General features: G+C 36.2%; 1 protein-coding gene across 6 annotated transcripts in view; it reads left to right on the top strand.

The window, feature by feature from the left end:
* Window positions 1-17,037, top strand: part of UTRN (utrophin) — a 504,882-nt gene that overhangs the window by 122,405 nt on the left and 365,440 nt on the right. For 5 of the 6 annotated variants that reach the window (XM_032338010.1, XM_032338009.1, XM_032338007.1 and 2 more), the window contains 10 exons: window positions 171-263; window positions 1,420-1,592; window positions 4,159-4,274; window positions 4,944-5,104; window positions 8,515-8,718; window positions 9,642-9,823; window positions 10,538-10,688; window positions 11,863-11,982; window positions 13,580-13,681; window positions 16,710-16,817. In XM_032338010.1, coding sequence (XP_032193901.1) covers window positions 171-263; window positions 1,420-1,592; window positions 4,159-4,274; window positions 4,944-5,104; window positions 8,515-8,718; window positions 9,642-9,823; window positions 10,538-10,688; window positions 11,863-11,982; window positions 13,580-13,681; window positions 16,710-16,817 — 1,410 coding nt within the window. Of the gene's footprint in view, window positions 1-170; window positions 264-1,419; window positions 1,593-4,158; window positions 4,275-4,943; window positions 5,105-8,514; window positions 8,719-9,641; window positions 9,824-10,537; window positions 10,689-11,862; window positions 11,983-13,579; window positions 13,682-16,709; window positions 16,818-17,037 lie in introns of those variants that run through there. The other variant, XM_032338012.1, reaches the window with a different exon arrangement.

The raw sequence follows: 17,037 nt of genomic DNA, 5'->3' as shown, positions 1-17,037 counted from the left end.
TTGTATAAATAATACATTTTTGAGATTTAGGCATATCTGCTTCTCTAAAATGAAATTTCTTTATCATTCACTTATACTGCTGTCCAAAGGTACTAAAACAAAAGTCTGGGCTTCTGTGGCTAAATTGTCTTAAGAGGGTTTTGTTTGTTTTTGTTTTTTTTTCTTAATAGGTGGATTTAGTGAATATAGGAGGAACTGACATTGTTGATGGAAATCACAAACTGACTTTGGGATTACTTTGGAGTATCATTTTGCACTGGCAGGTGGGGAAATTTTCAATTATTTCTTAATAGAAATGGAACATGTATCATTTGTGTGTTAGTTTCTTAGGGCTGCATCCCAGAGTACCACAGTCTGTGTGGCTTCAACAAGAGAAATTAATTTTCTCACGGTTCTGGAGGCTAGAAATCTGAGCTCGATGTGTCAGTTGGTTTCTTTTGAGGCTTCTCTCCTTGTCTTGTGGGTTACTGCCTTCTTCCTATGTCCTATGGTATTCCCTCTTTGTGTGTGTCTTTGTCCTGATTGCCTCTTCTAGTAGTAATGGGTTAAGGCCCACCCCAACGATTTCATTTTACCTTCATGAGAGATCCTGTTTCCAAATTCACATTCGCCAGTAGTGGGGTTAGGACTCAAAGAATTTGTGGGGGACACAATTTAACTCATAGTAATTTAGAATGAAAGAGTCTGACAAACAGCTGTATTCTCCTGGCATAGAAAAAAAAAAGTATCTTTTTTTGAAAATATTAAATTAAAAAAGTTGACATAATTTCTGTTTTTATTTTAAAAATTGCAAAAATAGCTTAAAGAATTCCTGGATACCTTTTATTCAGATTCCCCAAATGCTGACAGTTATTATCTATACTTTTATGTTTTCTGTGTTTCTCCTTGCCTAAATACTTCAGTGTGTATTCTGTAAAAACCTTTTTCTTCAAAGTAAGCAATTCTCTTATATAACTAGAATATAATGTTAATATCATAATATACATATACAATATATAATATAGTACTAATACTGTTAAACATATAATTATATTATATACTAAAATAATATGTAATTATTAAAATCAGGAAGATAGTATAAAAACAATACAATTACATAATTTATACATCTTAGGGAGATTTTTTTCAATTGCCCTGGTAATATCCTTTATAAAAGAAAAAGAAAAAAAATCATGCATTACATTTATTTGTCACATCTCTTTAGTCCTCTTCAATCTGGAATAGTTTTTGAGTCCTTCTTTGTATTTCATGATGTTGAGCTTTTTGAAAAGTACTGGACAGTTACTTTGTAGAATACCCCTCCATGTTGGTTTGGCTGGTATTTTCTCATAATTAGACTCAGGTTATTGATTATTATTATTATTAGACTTGAGACCGGCAACTATTTTAAGTTATAGGCAGCATGGTTTTTTTGAACAGGTAAAGGACGTCATGAAAGATGTCATGTCAGACTTGCAACAGACAAACAGTGAGAAGATCTTACTGAGCTGGGTACGCCAGTCTACTAGGCCATACAGCCAGGTCAATGTCCTCAACTTCACCACCAGCTGGACAGATGGACTTGCCTTTAATGCCGTGCTCCACCGACACAAGTGAGATACGTCCTTACTTAGATGTGGGCCTTACAGATTTGTATCTCTTCTCTGTCTCTCCCTTACTATTCCTCCCTGAAGTCCCTTCCCCACTACCACCACTGTCCTCTCTGCACATGCTTAAACATTAAGAAAAGAAACATTATGGCAGAAAATACCCATTGAGTCTTCATTTCCATAGGATTCAAATGCCACAGTGCAGTGTCCTTGGTTTCTTCTATGTATTTATAAGTTTTAAAAAATGTAAAATAATTCATATAGTTCAATCCCACTCATTCAGCACTAACCAGTAATATATACAGTGGATTGTGTTTCTGTTCTTATACCAAAAGGAAAGCTCTATAAATTTATAAATTCAGGGGCACCTGGGTGGCTCAGTGGGTTAAAGCCTCTGCCTTTGTCTCAGGTCATGATCTCAGGGTCCTGGGATCGAGCCCTGCATCGGGCTCTCTGCTCAGAGGGGAGCCTGCTTCCCCCCCCCCCCCCACCTGCCTCTCTGCCTACTTGTGATCTCTCTCTCTGTTAAATAAATAAATAAAATATTTTAAAAAATTATAAATTCAATGCAATCTCAAATAAAGACAATTGATTTTTTTCATAAAACATGTAATTGTAGGAAAGACTAAAGGCCCAAGGAGAGCCAGTACCCTCCTGAGGAAGAACCAGGTTGAAGTGCCTCTGAGACAGAAATAAAATTAGTTATGAGGCTATATTTATTAAGACTATATATGTAGTGCTATAAATACATGAATATAATAATGGTCTGAATAATGTAAAATTGCAAACATTTGACTGTTTTGACATATAAGAATGGCAGTTTCATGGAGTTCAGTCTAACAGGATAAGGAACTCAGAAATAGCTCCATCCCGCTGTGCACCTGAGCTGATGTTGGAGATAAGCAGATGAATAGATAGTATGGGACAACTGGTTACCCATATGTGAATAAATAAATGGGATCCTTACCTCCCACACCCAAAAGTAATTCCAGATGTATCAAGGATTTAAATGTAAAAGGCAAAATTTATTATATATTTTGTTGGTATTATAAATTACTTAGTGTTTCAAGTTTCTGTTTCCTGTATGTTTTTTGCTGATATGTAAAAAAAGCAGTTGACTTTTCTACATCTTAGATCTGGAAACTTGTTAAAATTTTACAAATTTTACAAAAACATGTCTGTAATTGGGTGTTTCTGTAGGGTGGATTTTTTTTTTTTGACTATCCATGAATCATAATAGTTTCTTCTCTCCTCTTTTCTTCTCTTCCCCCCTCATTTTTGCCTTGTCCTTCAATACAGTATTGATTTGAATTAGTGATAGTGAGCAGAATGCTTTGTTCTACATAATGAAGGGAGTGGTTTCAGTATTTTACCACAAGACTGCTGTCTGCTGTAGCTTTTTTCATATACTTTTTATCTAGTTAAAGAACTCCCATACCCAAGTGTCTTTCACTTCTTCTTTATCAGTTTAAAAGGACTGGCCTCTCTTCCTAGCTGATTTAGAGATGTTATCAAAGAACTTTAATTTTAGCCAAAGGTTTTCCCCAACTATTACTTAATTGAGTTAGCAAGCATGTGTGGAGTGCCTTCTTTATGCTAGGTATAGGCCGTATAGCAGAGAACAAAACAAGCAAAAATCCTGATCCTTTTGGAATTTCCATTCAAATAGAAGGAGGAAGACAATTTAAAAAATGTTAATGTAGGCCCTATAGTATTTAGAAATAGTAAACATGCTGAAGTAAAATATATCAGACAAGAGGGAATGAGGGACCGGCATTTGGGAAGTCAGTGGGTGCAGTGGCAGGAGTAGGAGGAGTATTAAGAGATGAGGTCAGAGGAGGAACTGGGTATGGCAGTAGGTCAGGCAAAGCCCAGAAATTAAGGGGGTCTAAGATGCAAGAACAGATAGAGTATAAAGAAAATGACCAGTTTTGGGGTAGGTCAGAACAACAATAATGTCCAATTTGCTGGGTTAAAAAGAGAAAATTGAGGCAGAAAGGAAATACTAGACACTAGTAGTATGGAGGGAGGTGATTGATGAAAAATTCTCTCAGGGTTTGTTGCAGGAGTATCCCATGAGCACATCAAAGCTGGATTTTTTATTCTGCCAATCTTGGTCTTTCAGTTGGAGAATTTAGTTCATTAACATTGATTGTGATAACTTATTTAGGTTCATTTTTACCTCTTGTTTTAAGCTTCTTATTTCTTTTAACTTTTCTGTGTATTTTTTCTTTGTTGTCTTATATGGATGGGTTCTTCTTCCCTTTTTTTCCTTTACTATTTGGGAAATATTATGTACCATTTCTAATCTTTTTGTGGTTACTTCAAAAATTTTAATAGGCATATTTAACTAACACAAGAAACTTAGAATGTTTTATCCATTGTTTTCATGTTGTAAATTACTTTAAAATATATATTTCACAAGCCTTTGGGATATAAAAGATAAAAATTTCTTCTTTTAAACTCACAGGTAAAATAATCTAAAACTGAAATGTATTAAAGTATAGCAGTGACTACTTTTGTCCATATATTTCATTTTCATTTATTTTATTTGCATTGTAATTTTCAGACCTGATCTCTTCAGCTGGGATAGAGTTGTCAAAATGTCCCCAATTGAGAGACTTGAACATGCCTTCAGCACAGCTCAAACTTATTTGGGAATAGAAAAGCTGTTAGATCCAGAAGGTATTGCTCAGTGTTTAATTTCAACCTTAATTTTGCTCTACAATTTTGAGTACTTGAAATTTTTTTTTCCTTTTTAGAAAGAGTAATAAGAATTGTGGATTTTTTTTTTCTTTTGAAGTATGGTGCAAGCCATTCCATTGCAGACTAGTTATTAGTACTATTGTACTTAATTTGTAGGGTGCTTTGGTGGGAAATTTAATTACATCATTGGAGAATAGTTACTTATACTACCATAAGATTTAAAGTTTAAGAAAATACAATTATTAGAGAAACAGTTCAATATTTGTCTTATTTAATTAAAGTGCATTTTTATGTGATCTTGCATATAATGTAAAAACTTTAGTTATAGATATCGCAGAGTTGAATTCTAAACTTTTCATATTATAAGTAAAGTCTGTGTCATCTTAAGTGGTAGCTTATCTGAACATTTTTGGGAAGCTTTTAGGGAGATTTTTAAGAAATAGGTTACTGAACAAAATAAATAATCTTCTTTGCCTTTGTCTCATCTATTATTATATGAACTAGAAATTTACTGAGTTCTGGTATTGCAAAATTATATACTAGTATTGTTTATGGGTACTAAAGGTAGTTATTTTATAGCTAATATTGAGCAATTCACATATTTTCGACATCTAATTTAAGCTGCTTCTTATTTTCTTCCACTTTTAGATGTTGCTGTACAGCTTCCTGACAAGAAATCCATAATTATGTATTTAACATCTTTGTTTGAGGTGCTTCCTCAGCAAGTCACTCTAGATGCCATCCGTGAGGTGGAGACACTCCCAAGGAAATATAAGAAAGAATGTGAAGAAGGAGAGATTAGTATACAGGTACAGGTCAATTTTTATTAAAAAGTTTGACTTGCCATATTTGTTTTCTCTTAGGTACTAGATTAAAACACTTTCAGGGGAGTCTTTTCTTGACTGAGAACATCTTGGGCTCTCAGCTTACATAGGCATAAGAAGTTCCGTTTATCAGTTAGCATGCTATCATATGTCAGCAGCGTGTAATGGAAAACGGTGGCTCAACTGATTTTACTGAGAAGGAACATATGTTATTTTAGACAATAAGGCTGGAATTAGATTCCAGGGCTGTGAACATTCTGCTGCACGATAGGCTTAAGAACCTACCTTTTCCCATTATTTGTTCATGTTATCTTTGTTGTCATGTGCAGAAGATGGTTTTCCCACATCAGCCTAGTGTGTTCCAAGTACTAATCTTTTTTCTTTCTTTCTTCCTTCCTTTCTTTCTTTCTTTCCTTGTTTCTTTCTCTCTCTCTCTCTCTCTTTCTTTTTCTTTCTTTCTTTCTTTCTTTCTTTTTTGCCACTGAGAAAAAGGTTTTAATCATTATATTCCCACAAGGGCTATCAAAATGTAAGTTTTATTTCCCCTTCACTTAGGAGGAGTAATTGCCAGTAGGCTACTGAGTTTTTTACTTAAGGGCTTCCAGTGGTTTTTTTTCACCAGGATATAAATGTATATTTGGGGGAAGATACAAAGTCATGAATTTTTCTTCCTGACTGATCATGTCTTGAATCAATCTGTATTTTCTTATTCTGTTGTAGTCTAACCAGTTCTCTTTTTTCTTTTTTTTTTAAAGATTTTATTTATTTATCTGACAGACAGAAATCACAGGTAGGCAGAGAGGCAGACAGAGAGAGGAGGGGAAACAGGCTCCCCGCTGAGCAGAGAGCCCCATGTGGGGCTTCATCCCAGGACCCCGGGATCATGACCTGAGCTGAAGGCAGAGACTTAACCCACTGAGCCACCCAAGCGTCCTAACCAGTTCTCTTAATTCATAAAATGAGAGAATCTTAACAGTTGGACAAAACGTTTTCAAAAGTCATTTGGTCCAGCGTGTTAGCCAACTCAGCAACTAAGGGATGTACACGGCTTTCAAAATGATAAATAAATACATTTTAGAGAGTCAGAAAGCATGGGCTTGGAAGCTCAAAGTTCATTCCTGTTACAAGTTGTTTTGAGTTGCTTACTTACCTTTTCAACCACAGTTTTAGCTGAAAAGTCTGCATAAAACCACCCACTTATAAAGGTGAGTCAAAGTACCTACAGTGATATTGATAGACATTCAATAGGCAGTAGCTATGATCACTATAACTTTTCCTTCTAAATTAGTTTTGGCACTGCATTTATCCTCACTCAAAAAGTTCCTTCATAAGGAATGTTAATTCTCATCTAATGACAATGGTCTTGAATTGGCATTAACACTTGTTTTTCATTCTCCGGGGCTCGGAGAGGTTACTTACTGATTTCTGATTTTCTATAGGTGGTAGGTACCAATTCTTTTGTGTTCCCCATTTCAAAAAATAGCATGACTTACAGAAAAAGAAAATAACTTACTGAAGGAAAGAGGGCAAGAGATGGGCCAGCTTTTGAACCCAGGGCTCTTTCGTAGTTTTGAAAATCGAGTGATACTGAAGAAAAGCCCTAATGTTTTATAACTGTCTGAAAAGAATGCTGAGAAGCATTTGTTTTGAGTAACATAGCTATCTGTCATTAATGATGCACCCTGCTAATTGGCTCAGATAATCTTCTGAGGTTGCCTTTTGGTTTTAAAATCATTTCTTTATTAGATCGGGGTTCCTTTCATTAAAAAGATGGTATATTTTACTTCATGCAGTTAGAGCCATTCTTAAAAAAGGAAGGAAATTTCATTTGCCTTTCATGATGTGTAGATAAAATCATCATTTTTGTTTAGTGCTCAGGATTCCATGATAGGAATTAGAGAAGCCATTTGCCGTTTGATTAAGAGCAAGTGTATTAACATTTTCCTGCTTTCATTAGTGCCATAGAGGCTGAATTAAGTTAACTGAAGAAATGAAATGTGGCTAAGTTTTAATCATCTATCTACTCTTTGACAGAGTTTGCCACCCGCTCCTTTCCAGTGAATACTGATAGCCAGCCTTCCTCTCTGGCTCTTCCTACAAACATATGCTCTAGGGCTTAGGTAGTCAGCAAATAATTCTTGCATTTCTCTGTAAATCACACTTTCAGTTGAAAGTCTCCTCTCATGTTTCAATTAATACCTTCTGAACATTGGCAGTTAAATAATGCCTTCCACCTCAGCCCTCAGGGATCGTAGGGCCCATCTAAGTGACTGTTGGCTGGTTGCTAACTGTCCTTGTGCTCAGGTATCCTCATTGTAGTCTAGAGGTTTGGTACTAAATGATATCCAGGGTTATTTTGTCTCCACAGTTTGAGGATTTTAGGTCCAGAGCTCATCACATTTCCCCTTCTCTGTCCCTGGCACCATCTGTGTCTTAATTATCCAGTGTTTCATCTGCGTGCTCCCTGATTCACTTTTTTAACTCCTGCATGTGGTTTACTGGGTCTGTTTGGTTCTTCCATCAAAGTGTTTTTGGTGTGTGTTTCCTTTCTGTTCCAGCCTTCATGCTAATTAAAGGCCTCATCGTCTCTTTTTGTTTTCAAGAGCCAGACTACCTCTGCAGTTGGTTCCTCTCTGGCTGCTGCTCTGTAGTCATGGCGGACATTGTCTTTTCCTTCCCTGAGACTTTGTTCATGTGCATTCTTGTCTGTGAAATGCTTCTGCACCTCCTATGTGCATGGAAGCTTCCTGTCTTTTCTGGTTCACTGGGACTTTTTCAGAGAAGTCTTTCCTGAAACCCAATTCCATACACAGACACACACACACGCACCCGAGGACCGTTGCCTCAAAAAATACCATTGGTATACCAGTCTGGATGTGTCGCTTTGTTTCAGTGTCTAAAATGCAGTACAAAGTGCAACTAAGTAAAACTGGGGGTCAAAGCAGTGTTCCGGTCTCTATCTATTTTTCTTTAAATTATATCCATCCTTCAAGGCCCAACATGTTCCAGATCCGCTACAAAACTTTCCTATTTTAGCCCTTAGTGTACTCAAATAGCATCCCTTGTTGGATCCATGGAATTTATAACTTTGCTAATAGCCATTTTATTTTTGTTCAGAAGTGATTCATGTGGGTTATTTATCTCTCTCTGGCTATATTAAAATTTCCATGAGTACAGAATCCATGAGTGCATTCTACTTTTGTCCTCTTTGCCTTCCCGGCACACTTCATAAATGCCTCCTGCTCCGTTTATGGCATTGCGTGCCCTGCTCCTGAGAATTGGATGAATGCCTAAGTCATGGTGGAACCTTAATGTTCTCCATACAGCGCGTCTTTGTTGAACACCTTCTTGTTTTCATGATGCCTGTGGGTGTTCTGTTGGGTTTGTTTTTCTAGAGCTCAGCACTGGAGGAGGAGCATGAGAGTCCCGGAGCCGAAACCCCTAGCACGGTCACTGAGGTTGACATGGATCTGGACAGCTATCAGATAGCGCTGGAGGAAGTGCTGACCTGGCTGCTTTCCGCCGAGGACACTTTCCAGGAGCAGGATGACATTTCTGATGATGTGGAAGAAGTCAAAGACCAGTTTGCTACCCATGAAGTAAATAACCTGTAGCTGATGGACAGGCTGTATGCACCCTGGTGTCTGTGCCTTAATCAGGGGCTCTACCCTGATGTTGCTTGTTTATTAACATCTCCGTAGGAAGGTCATGGTGTATTTTAGGACTTGCAATATTTAAATAGGACTTGGTTTTAAAATTGGTGTGCGTGAGTAACTGTGCATTGGAATTAGATTTCAGATTTTAGTCTCATATGGCTTGTATGTTCTGTGGAGCCACAGACAAAAATTAATGTGTTGTACTGCTTGTTTCTGAAGTTAAGAGTTATATTATTAAAATACCGTATGGCTCATCGATACACTAAATCTTTAGGTTTTGAGGGCCCCCTAGAAAGCGACTATTTTCATTTATCAGATAATTAAGCAAGTATCCTATCCAGTGTTCCTGTATAATTTTATATAATGAAAATTTCCTATTGTTTTGAGACTATATATCTTCGTAGTGTAACGATTTGATTATATGGAGATTTCTTTTGATTAAGTAGGTTTTTTTTTTTTTTTTGATGTGTTGGTGTATTAAGAGATGGGTTTTATTTGCTATTTTGATTTGAAAATAATAGAAACGGTAATCTTCCTGAAGCAGGTCCTCTTGGGTGAGCATGGCGTTTTACTTATTCTATTGTCTTATAATTCCATGTTCACAATCAGTAGCGTAACCAGCATTTATTTAAAAACAGCTGGTATTATCAGATGTAACGTCATCCTCTTTGATCTGTTCCCCTTTTTACTTAAGCCAGCTGCTTATTTCCGATACTCAGCGCTTCAACCATTGGATCAAAGTCTACTTTATTTATACTCTGCATGGCTACTTTTTTCTGCAGCACTGATATTAGGCATTAACAATTTATTAAAATTTTTTTTTCTTCAATGAGCAGCTCACAAATCATAATGATGTACCTTTCTAGGCTTTTATGATGGAGCTGACAGCACACCAGAGCAGTGTGGGGAGTGTCCTACAGGCAGGAAACCAGCTGATAACACAAGGAACTCTGTCAGATGAAGAGGAATTTGAGATTCAGGAACAAATGACCCTGCTAAATGCTAGATGGGAGGCACTTAGGGTGGATAGTATGGACAGACAGTCCCGGTGAGTGGAAGCAAAGAAACTAACACTTTATCCCATCGGCTGCATTGCTCAGTTTAGCTCGGTTAAAGCCTGCATGTCTGCGAAGACAAGATAATTTCAGAACTTGCCTTGTAAAAGTTGCACTTTTCCTTTTATAACGTTACTGGGATTTTGTGTGATGTTTGTTTCCTCTTCGATGTTCTAACCAAATGAGAAGGCAATGATTGGGAATACAGAAATGAGCAAAAAAGGAGAAGACATTTCATCTGAAGAGACAGTTATCTCTTCACGGCATTAAAATCAGCCAGCCATGAACTCTATCTGAAGACAGGACTATGTAGTATTTATCTACAATTCCATCATGTAACATTTTTTTAGAGTAGTTTCTTTTTCCCATGGTTCATTTTATTTCATGTATTGTGTAATAAGGAGCAAGCTGCATTCCGTTGCAATTTCCGCCTATTTAATAAGCAGGAATTCCGGATTGAAGAAACAATGATTCTGATATGAATAGAGGGGGCTGTGATTTGCATCCTGCAGCTCCATTTAATTGACTCCATTTAGGAAGAAAGTAAAAGTTTTTGTGCTTGTTTCTATATTTAAAGACTGAATGGTACTTCCAATGGTTAGACAAGACTGCATTCCCTTGCCCCATTTCTTTGGTGCCTGGAGCATGTGTTTGGCTTTTGCAAAGGGGAAAAGGAGTGGGGCTGATGTGTGTTTGTCCCCGGCCAGGCTGCACGATGTATTGATGGAGCTACAAAAGAAGCAGTTGCAGCAGCTGTCCGCCTGGTTAACGCTCACAGAAGAACGCATTCAAAAGATGGAAACTTGCCCCCTGGATGATGATTTAAAATCCCTACAAAAGCTGCTGGAAGATCATAAAGTAAATCTGGCTCATATTTCTTTTATACCTTATCAAATATGAAAAGGCAGCACATAGCCTTCTCGGGGGCTGATGGCTTCTGTGATTCGTGCAGAGACGGGATACTTCTTCAGTGTTCTCTTTTATTCAGTGATAGAAACACATAGTGTGTGGCTTCTAAGCCCTAAGCCAGGAATGACAGTGCAGGTACAATTTTACATAAGTCTGTGTAGTTTTATTATGAAAGGACTTAGTGTTCATAAGGCTCTTAAGGGTTTTTGTTTTGGACCTCTGAGTGGCTAAGGACTCTAGTGTATTGGAATTAATGCAGGGTGTGGGGAATGAGGCAAACCCTCAGATTTATCTGGACCTAATCCTTTAACAAAAGCTATGTTTCTTCTGTGATACAGGAGAGTATCAGGCACCAGACAAGGAATCGAAATTTGGTAGACAATATAATCTGGTCACAAATTTAGAAGATAACTTTTCATAGTCAGGGAAAGGAAGAGTAAAAGAGCTTCTCTGCAAATTGAAGAGTTTTATTTTTTAGTGGAATAGCTAGATAACTGATAGATAAAACCTTAAGGATACATTAAACATGACTCGAGGCATTTGACAACACTGTTGGTAGCATTTAAATAAATTACCTACATGGAAAAGTCGAATAACCTATCATGCTTTTCCCATGCAAAAGGGGAGAGTGGAAGGGGTCTGCATATCCTGAATTGCTTTCCTGCATAGCTAATTGGAGTGGCCTCTGACTTTCAGATCCCATTCTAGTACCTCTCACCTTACGTTATGCTGCACTAAAGTGATCTGACTCTGTATTATTATTATTATTTTTTTTGTCTTAGGAATTCTATGTTCTTACCTTAATTTTTTTTGTATTCACTCAAGCCCTGGGTTCCACCTTTTTTTTTTTTTTTTTTTTTGCCAGAACTTTTATTAAGAGTGATGATATCCCATTTACGATCTGTTATGGCACTACATTTTTCAACCTGCTTTGGTTCATGATGATGAAATGTAAAAATGTTAAGGGGCTTGTTTCATTAGTAGAACACTTAGAGTAATGATGGGAAGTTTAAACGCGATGCCTCATTAAGTGTCCTTAATTACTCTTGGCAGGTGAGTGGATTTTAAATAGGTAAATGTGAAGAGAGTAGAAATAATGGTGTATCTTAATTTTTTTCCCTAGCGTTTGCAAAATGATCTTGAGGCTGAACAGGTGAAGGTAAATTCACTAACGCACATGGTGGTGATTGTTGATGAAAATAGTGGTGAGAGCGCCACTGCTGTTCTTGAAGATCAGTTACAGGTATGGACCCTGGAGGTGGGCTATTCTCAAGGACCCTGTGGTCTGAAACCCTGATTTGGCACCCCTGTTCTTCAGGTCCTGTCTCACTGTTCATTTAGAGGAGATGCTAACCTTTAGTTTGAACTTCCCAGTTGGGTTCCCCTAGCTGTGGGTTCAATAGGGGTACTCAGGATCTTTCCTTTCTTCTTGCCCTTGGGGGGGTGGACGGGCAGGGCTGCTTGTGGTCCCCAGCTTCCAACTGCAAAATGGAAACAGATTGAGGACTTTGTTAAAATGTGGATTCCCGGGCTCCACACAGACCTGAATCCCTGGGAGTAGGGCCAGTGGATCTGTACTTATATGCCTGTTGAAGTTTGAGAATTTCAGCTGTGCACCGTTAAATATCCCTGCTTCTTCGGGAGATCAATGCATGAATTTCAACAACAGTTTTGGGAACCCCAAAATAGCTGCTTTTTGCACAAAGGCTATAGTGTATCTTTACAAGTCTTTAATTAGAGATTTTTTGCTATTTTGTTTGAACAGTATTTGGATTACCCAATATGATGATGCCAAATGTTTTTCAATCACTTTCAGACTACAATCTTATCATTTGAAATTCTTTTTCTTTTATAACATTTAAAGTTGGCCGGTGGTTCTGAGACTTTTTGGTGGAACATTACTTATTACAGTAACCTGAGAGCTAGGCATTCATGTCTTGCCTGTTTAACAGTGAGGGGATGGAGATTCATGTGATGCCACTGAGATTTAAGTAGGCAATGAATTTTCATGCTAAGACTGAAGTCCTGTCTTTTGGCTCTAACTTCTCTACTCTTTGCTTTCTACAAAGCTTACCCTGGTATTAAATATTAAAGTAATATAATATGAATTAAATAATTCCTTGAACATGTAAGTAATGTGGAAATTAAATGTAACATTTGTTAATCATTATTTAGAAAGTGGTAATAAAATAATGTGTTGGAAAAGTCATAATAAAAAATGATTTTTAAACAACCAAATTTATTCATTTAGCATTGCTAATACTCCTAAGATTCTGTTCCTGATTTTTGTGTAATATAAACAGAACAAATCAATTGAGCATTTTAAAAAATCTTACAGAAACTCAAAACAGTTTTTATAAGGTTAAATTTTTTTTCCTTTTTGGTATTCCACATGAAAATTTTCTTGGCATGTAAAAGGTGGTTAATTGATGCAATGAATTTTTTTGAAAAGATAATTACAGCCTGAAAAATTTGAAGCACAAAAAGTAGATATGTATGCTCTGTTCTGAAGGTATGTGAAAAATGTCAAATTATCATATAAAAACCACTGATACAGAAAGAGCAGGAATTTGGAGTCAAAAGTTAAAGAACAGAGTTCTAACTGTACCACTTTCTGGTACTATGTAATACAAAACAGTTAAGTTCTTTGGAAATTAGTTTTTCTCATCTATAAATTTATAGGATTCATCTGTACTATTTTAAAGCAATTTTTATTAAAAATATTTTTTATAAATTGTTACTCTGTAGTAAAGAGCAATGGATGTCATTAATTTCTTTAAGGATCATTGTAACTATCTTTTAAGATTCTGTTGACAAAGAATGGTTTCTTCCTTTACTAGAAACTTGGTGAACGCTGGACAGCAGTGTGCCGTTGGACCGAGGAACGTTGGAATAGGTTACAAGAAATCAATATGTTGTGGCAGGAATTATTAGAAGAACAGGTATGAAACTGTTAGCCATAATGGGTGTGACAGATGGTGAAAAGTAACCTATATTTAATGATGGTATTATGATAAACTTATCTTGTTTACTTTCCTTTGAAATGAAAATACACAATATTTATTATTTTCAAAATCAGATTTCTGTGCATTTTATAACCGATCAAGTAACTTATTCATAGAAATCATATTATATGGCTTCATGGTAGTAACACTTAATTTGATGTGTTCGTTATGTTATTATGTAGACATTCTACTTTCTTGATTATGATTTCTTATTGTATGTGTGTTGGATATTGTGTTTGAACTTTTATCAACATAGTAGTGCCTAGCACATTTAGCTCAGTAAATAATTCATAAATGAATCCACTCAATGTTTTATGAATTTTAAATCACAGTTTTTCTTGATTTTTAACCAAGATAAACTACTGAAATTAACAGGAAAATATTATTTAGCAACACCATCATTTAATACTGGGTTAATACTATATTTTTTCCATTAAGAATTACTATGGCAAATGAACTTTTGGCTCTGATAAATAAAAAGCTGCCACTGAAGTTTTCAGTCAGAAGTGTGGCCCTTTGCCCACCCTCCATCCTTCCAGAAGAGCAACCATCAAAACAGAATACAAATAAGCAAAAGTTTTCTCCCAAAATGTCAGACATTGTGGTTTTAGAAAATAAGCAGATACTTTATTCCCACATTTCAGTGTCCATTTAGATTCTTTTAAATGCATTTCATTTCCATCCACAAAAAGCGAGTATATTCTTTTCAAGGGATAAAAACAAGTGTGTGATGTTTTGTGGTTTACTAAATATGGTGGCAGAGAGAACATCTTAAAAAGTAGGTTGCAAAATTTTCTCAGTATAAATTGTTAATCACTACCTCCTGCCCCCAGTCTTTGGCCAGAATTTTCTTATTAAGAATCCTTTGATGGATCTTATTCTGACTTCTGACATATTTTCGTTTCACTATATAAATGTTTATGTTTACTTGAGCCCATGTATTCAGACCAAGGAGTCACAGAGAATAATTAAATTTCACTTCAGTAATGACAGTAGGACACATTGATGGCTAGAGAAAACCATTGTGTTCCTCTTATACTAAGTAAAATAATTTAAAATTCAGAAATACTTTTTAATTTGGTAATAAAAAATTTTAAAAATAGGGAGTAGTTTGGCCATCTGTATTTAGATTTAAAACTAACCTCTGAGTGGCTTTCTGCTAGTGTTAGGGATGGAGAATCTTGTTAAGATGTAGAATTGGAACCAACGTTGGTACTTAATATACAGATAATTTGCTTTTGCATGGTGAGACTAAATAACCTGAATCTGAGTTAAAAAATCTTTAAAGAAACTGTCTTTTACTTGGTTGTAGAGGCTTTACAACAGTTAGAAATGGGCTCGAGAATTCGTTCCATACTTATGCAGGACAGGCCAAGTGTAAGTGCGGCATGCAGGGTATTCTATAAAGAACTTCAACCTACCTTTCCAACTTCAGTTTTCCCTCCGTCCTTCCATGTCCCCGGGTGCAAACCCTGATTTCCCAGTTTGTAGCCCATTCTTAGACTGTCAGTGCCATGAGAGTAGTGCTGGTTCTTTTTCACTGTTCTTTTCCCAATGCACGGCACATTGTAGCTTCCTCATGGTTTGCATTCTTTTGTTTTTGTGTTTTTGAAAGAGTGAATGTAATCTGTTTGTTTTCTGGCTTCTCTGTTTTCACTTAAGGGGTGGTATCTGCTAGGAATGTCATTTTACCAGTTTTTTCATTTTTGAGCTCTCCTCTTCCTCAAGGAATGCAGTTGTCTATAAACTACCTCTCCCTCCCCCACTATCCTAAAACTAGAAGTCATCTCTTCTTCTTTGGAACTGTATGACATTTAATGTGTGTGTGTGTGTATTTAATTCCCAAATTAAAATATAGTACAGACACCATTATATAATATTATATTTATATTATATAAATATTATATATTAGAAATATAAAATAAGCTATATATATATGTATATATATGTATATATACTTTTTAATTTGGTAATAAAAACCATATACATACATATACATACAATATATACATATACATACAATATATACATATATACAGTAGTATCTGCGCTTAATTTTGCCATAGTTACTTATGTGCATATCTTACCCCTTTACTACATTGAGGACAGGATCCCTGTTTGCCATTTAATTTCCTAATGTTCATTTTTGTGTGTGTGTGTGGAATATAGAGGAAAATAAATAAAATAGTTAGAGAAAGAATTGATTCTACTACTAACACAGAACCAAGACTTTTTCCTTCAACTATATAGAAAAGAGCTTCTGCTACATATAACTGTATTGTGGGAAGAATTATCCCAAAGCAGCCATGTGGTTTTCCATCTCTCTTTCAAGTTTCTCTTTCTGCATTACTGAACATCTTCTTCATGTTGACCAATGCAGTTTAAATGTCTTTATGTTGGCTTTGGACTATCCTTAAATTTTCTCTTCTAATCACAATTGCTGTTGAACCTGGAGCATTACTGTGATTTTCTTGAATGATGCTGTGGAAAAACCATTGGCTTTGGGGTGTGGGTCTTTGATCTGTTTCTCTCATTAACTAACCAAGTAATCTTAGACATATAATAGCTTCTCTCTCTCTCCTCCCTAAAATGCTGTGCTGGGTGAGGACAATTCCTAAGTTTTGTCCTGCTTCTTGAGAGTTATAATGTGATTCCTTTGGAGATTTGGATAGTAATTGGATTTTAGCCTTTTAGATCCACCTACCTCCCTGAGAATTAGATTTAATTACCCAGATGTGGGGGCTAACGTCAGATCGATCTGTTGCAAATCTAAGAAGGATAATATCTTAAAGAAAGATGTATTTCTAGGCCATGCATGTCTCGAGATTGGGTGTTTGAAGTCTTTCCTACCTTAGGTGAGAGTGAAGCCTCAACTAGCATGAAAATTAGAGACTTGGGAACGCTATTGAATTGAATAACCGAACAATTCTCCAAATATAATTCTGACTTTTGTGATTACTTGTAGTGCTTGTTGAAAGCTTGGCTAACTGAAAAAGAAGAGGCTTTAAATAAAGTCCAGACGAGCAACTTCAAAGACCAAAAGGAACTAAGTGTCAGCATTCGACGACTGGCTGTAAGTGGTGTCGCTGTCAACATCTGTGCTGTAAGCCCGTGACATTTTAGTGTTTTCTGTCATTGGTTAACGTGGTTTAGTGAATACAAGTTATGGATCCTTATGCAGCACTAGAACACTGCCATGTAATGATCCAGAACTGGGAATCTTAGATTTTAACATTAGTGAACTGCATAGCAAGTAAATTTTACTATAAAATGTATGTTTGCATTTCTTGATG

This window comes from Mustela erminea, chromosome 4, assembly GCF_009829155.1.
Source record: "Mustela erminea isolate mMusErm1 chromosome 4, mMusErm1.Pri, whole genome shotgun sequence".
Lineage (NCBI taxonomy): Eukaryota > Metazoa > Chordata > Mammalia > Carnivora > Mustelidae > Mustela > Mustela erminea.
Note: the sequence above shows the minus strand (reverse complement) of the source record. Positions and strands in the feature narration are given on the sequence as shown.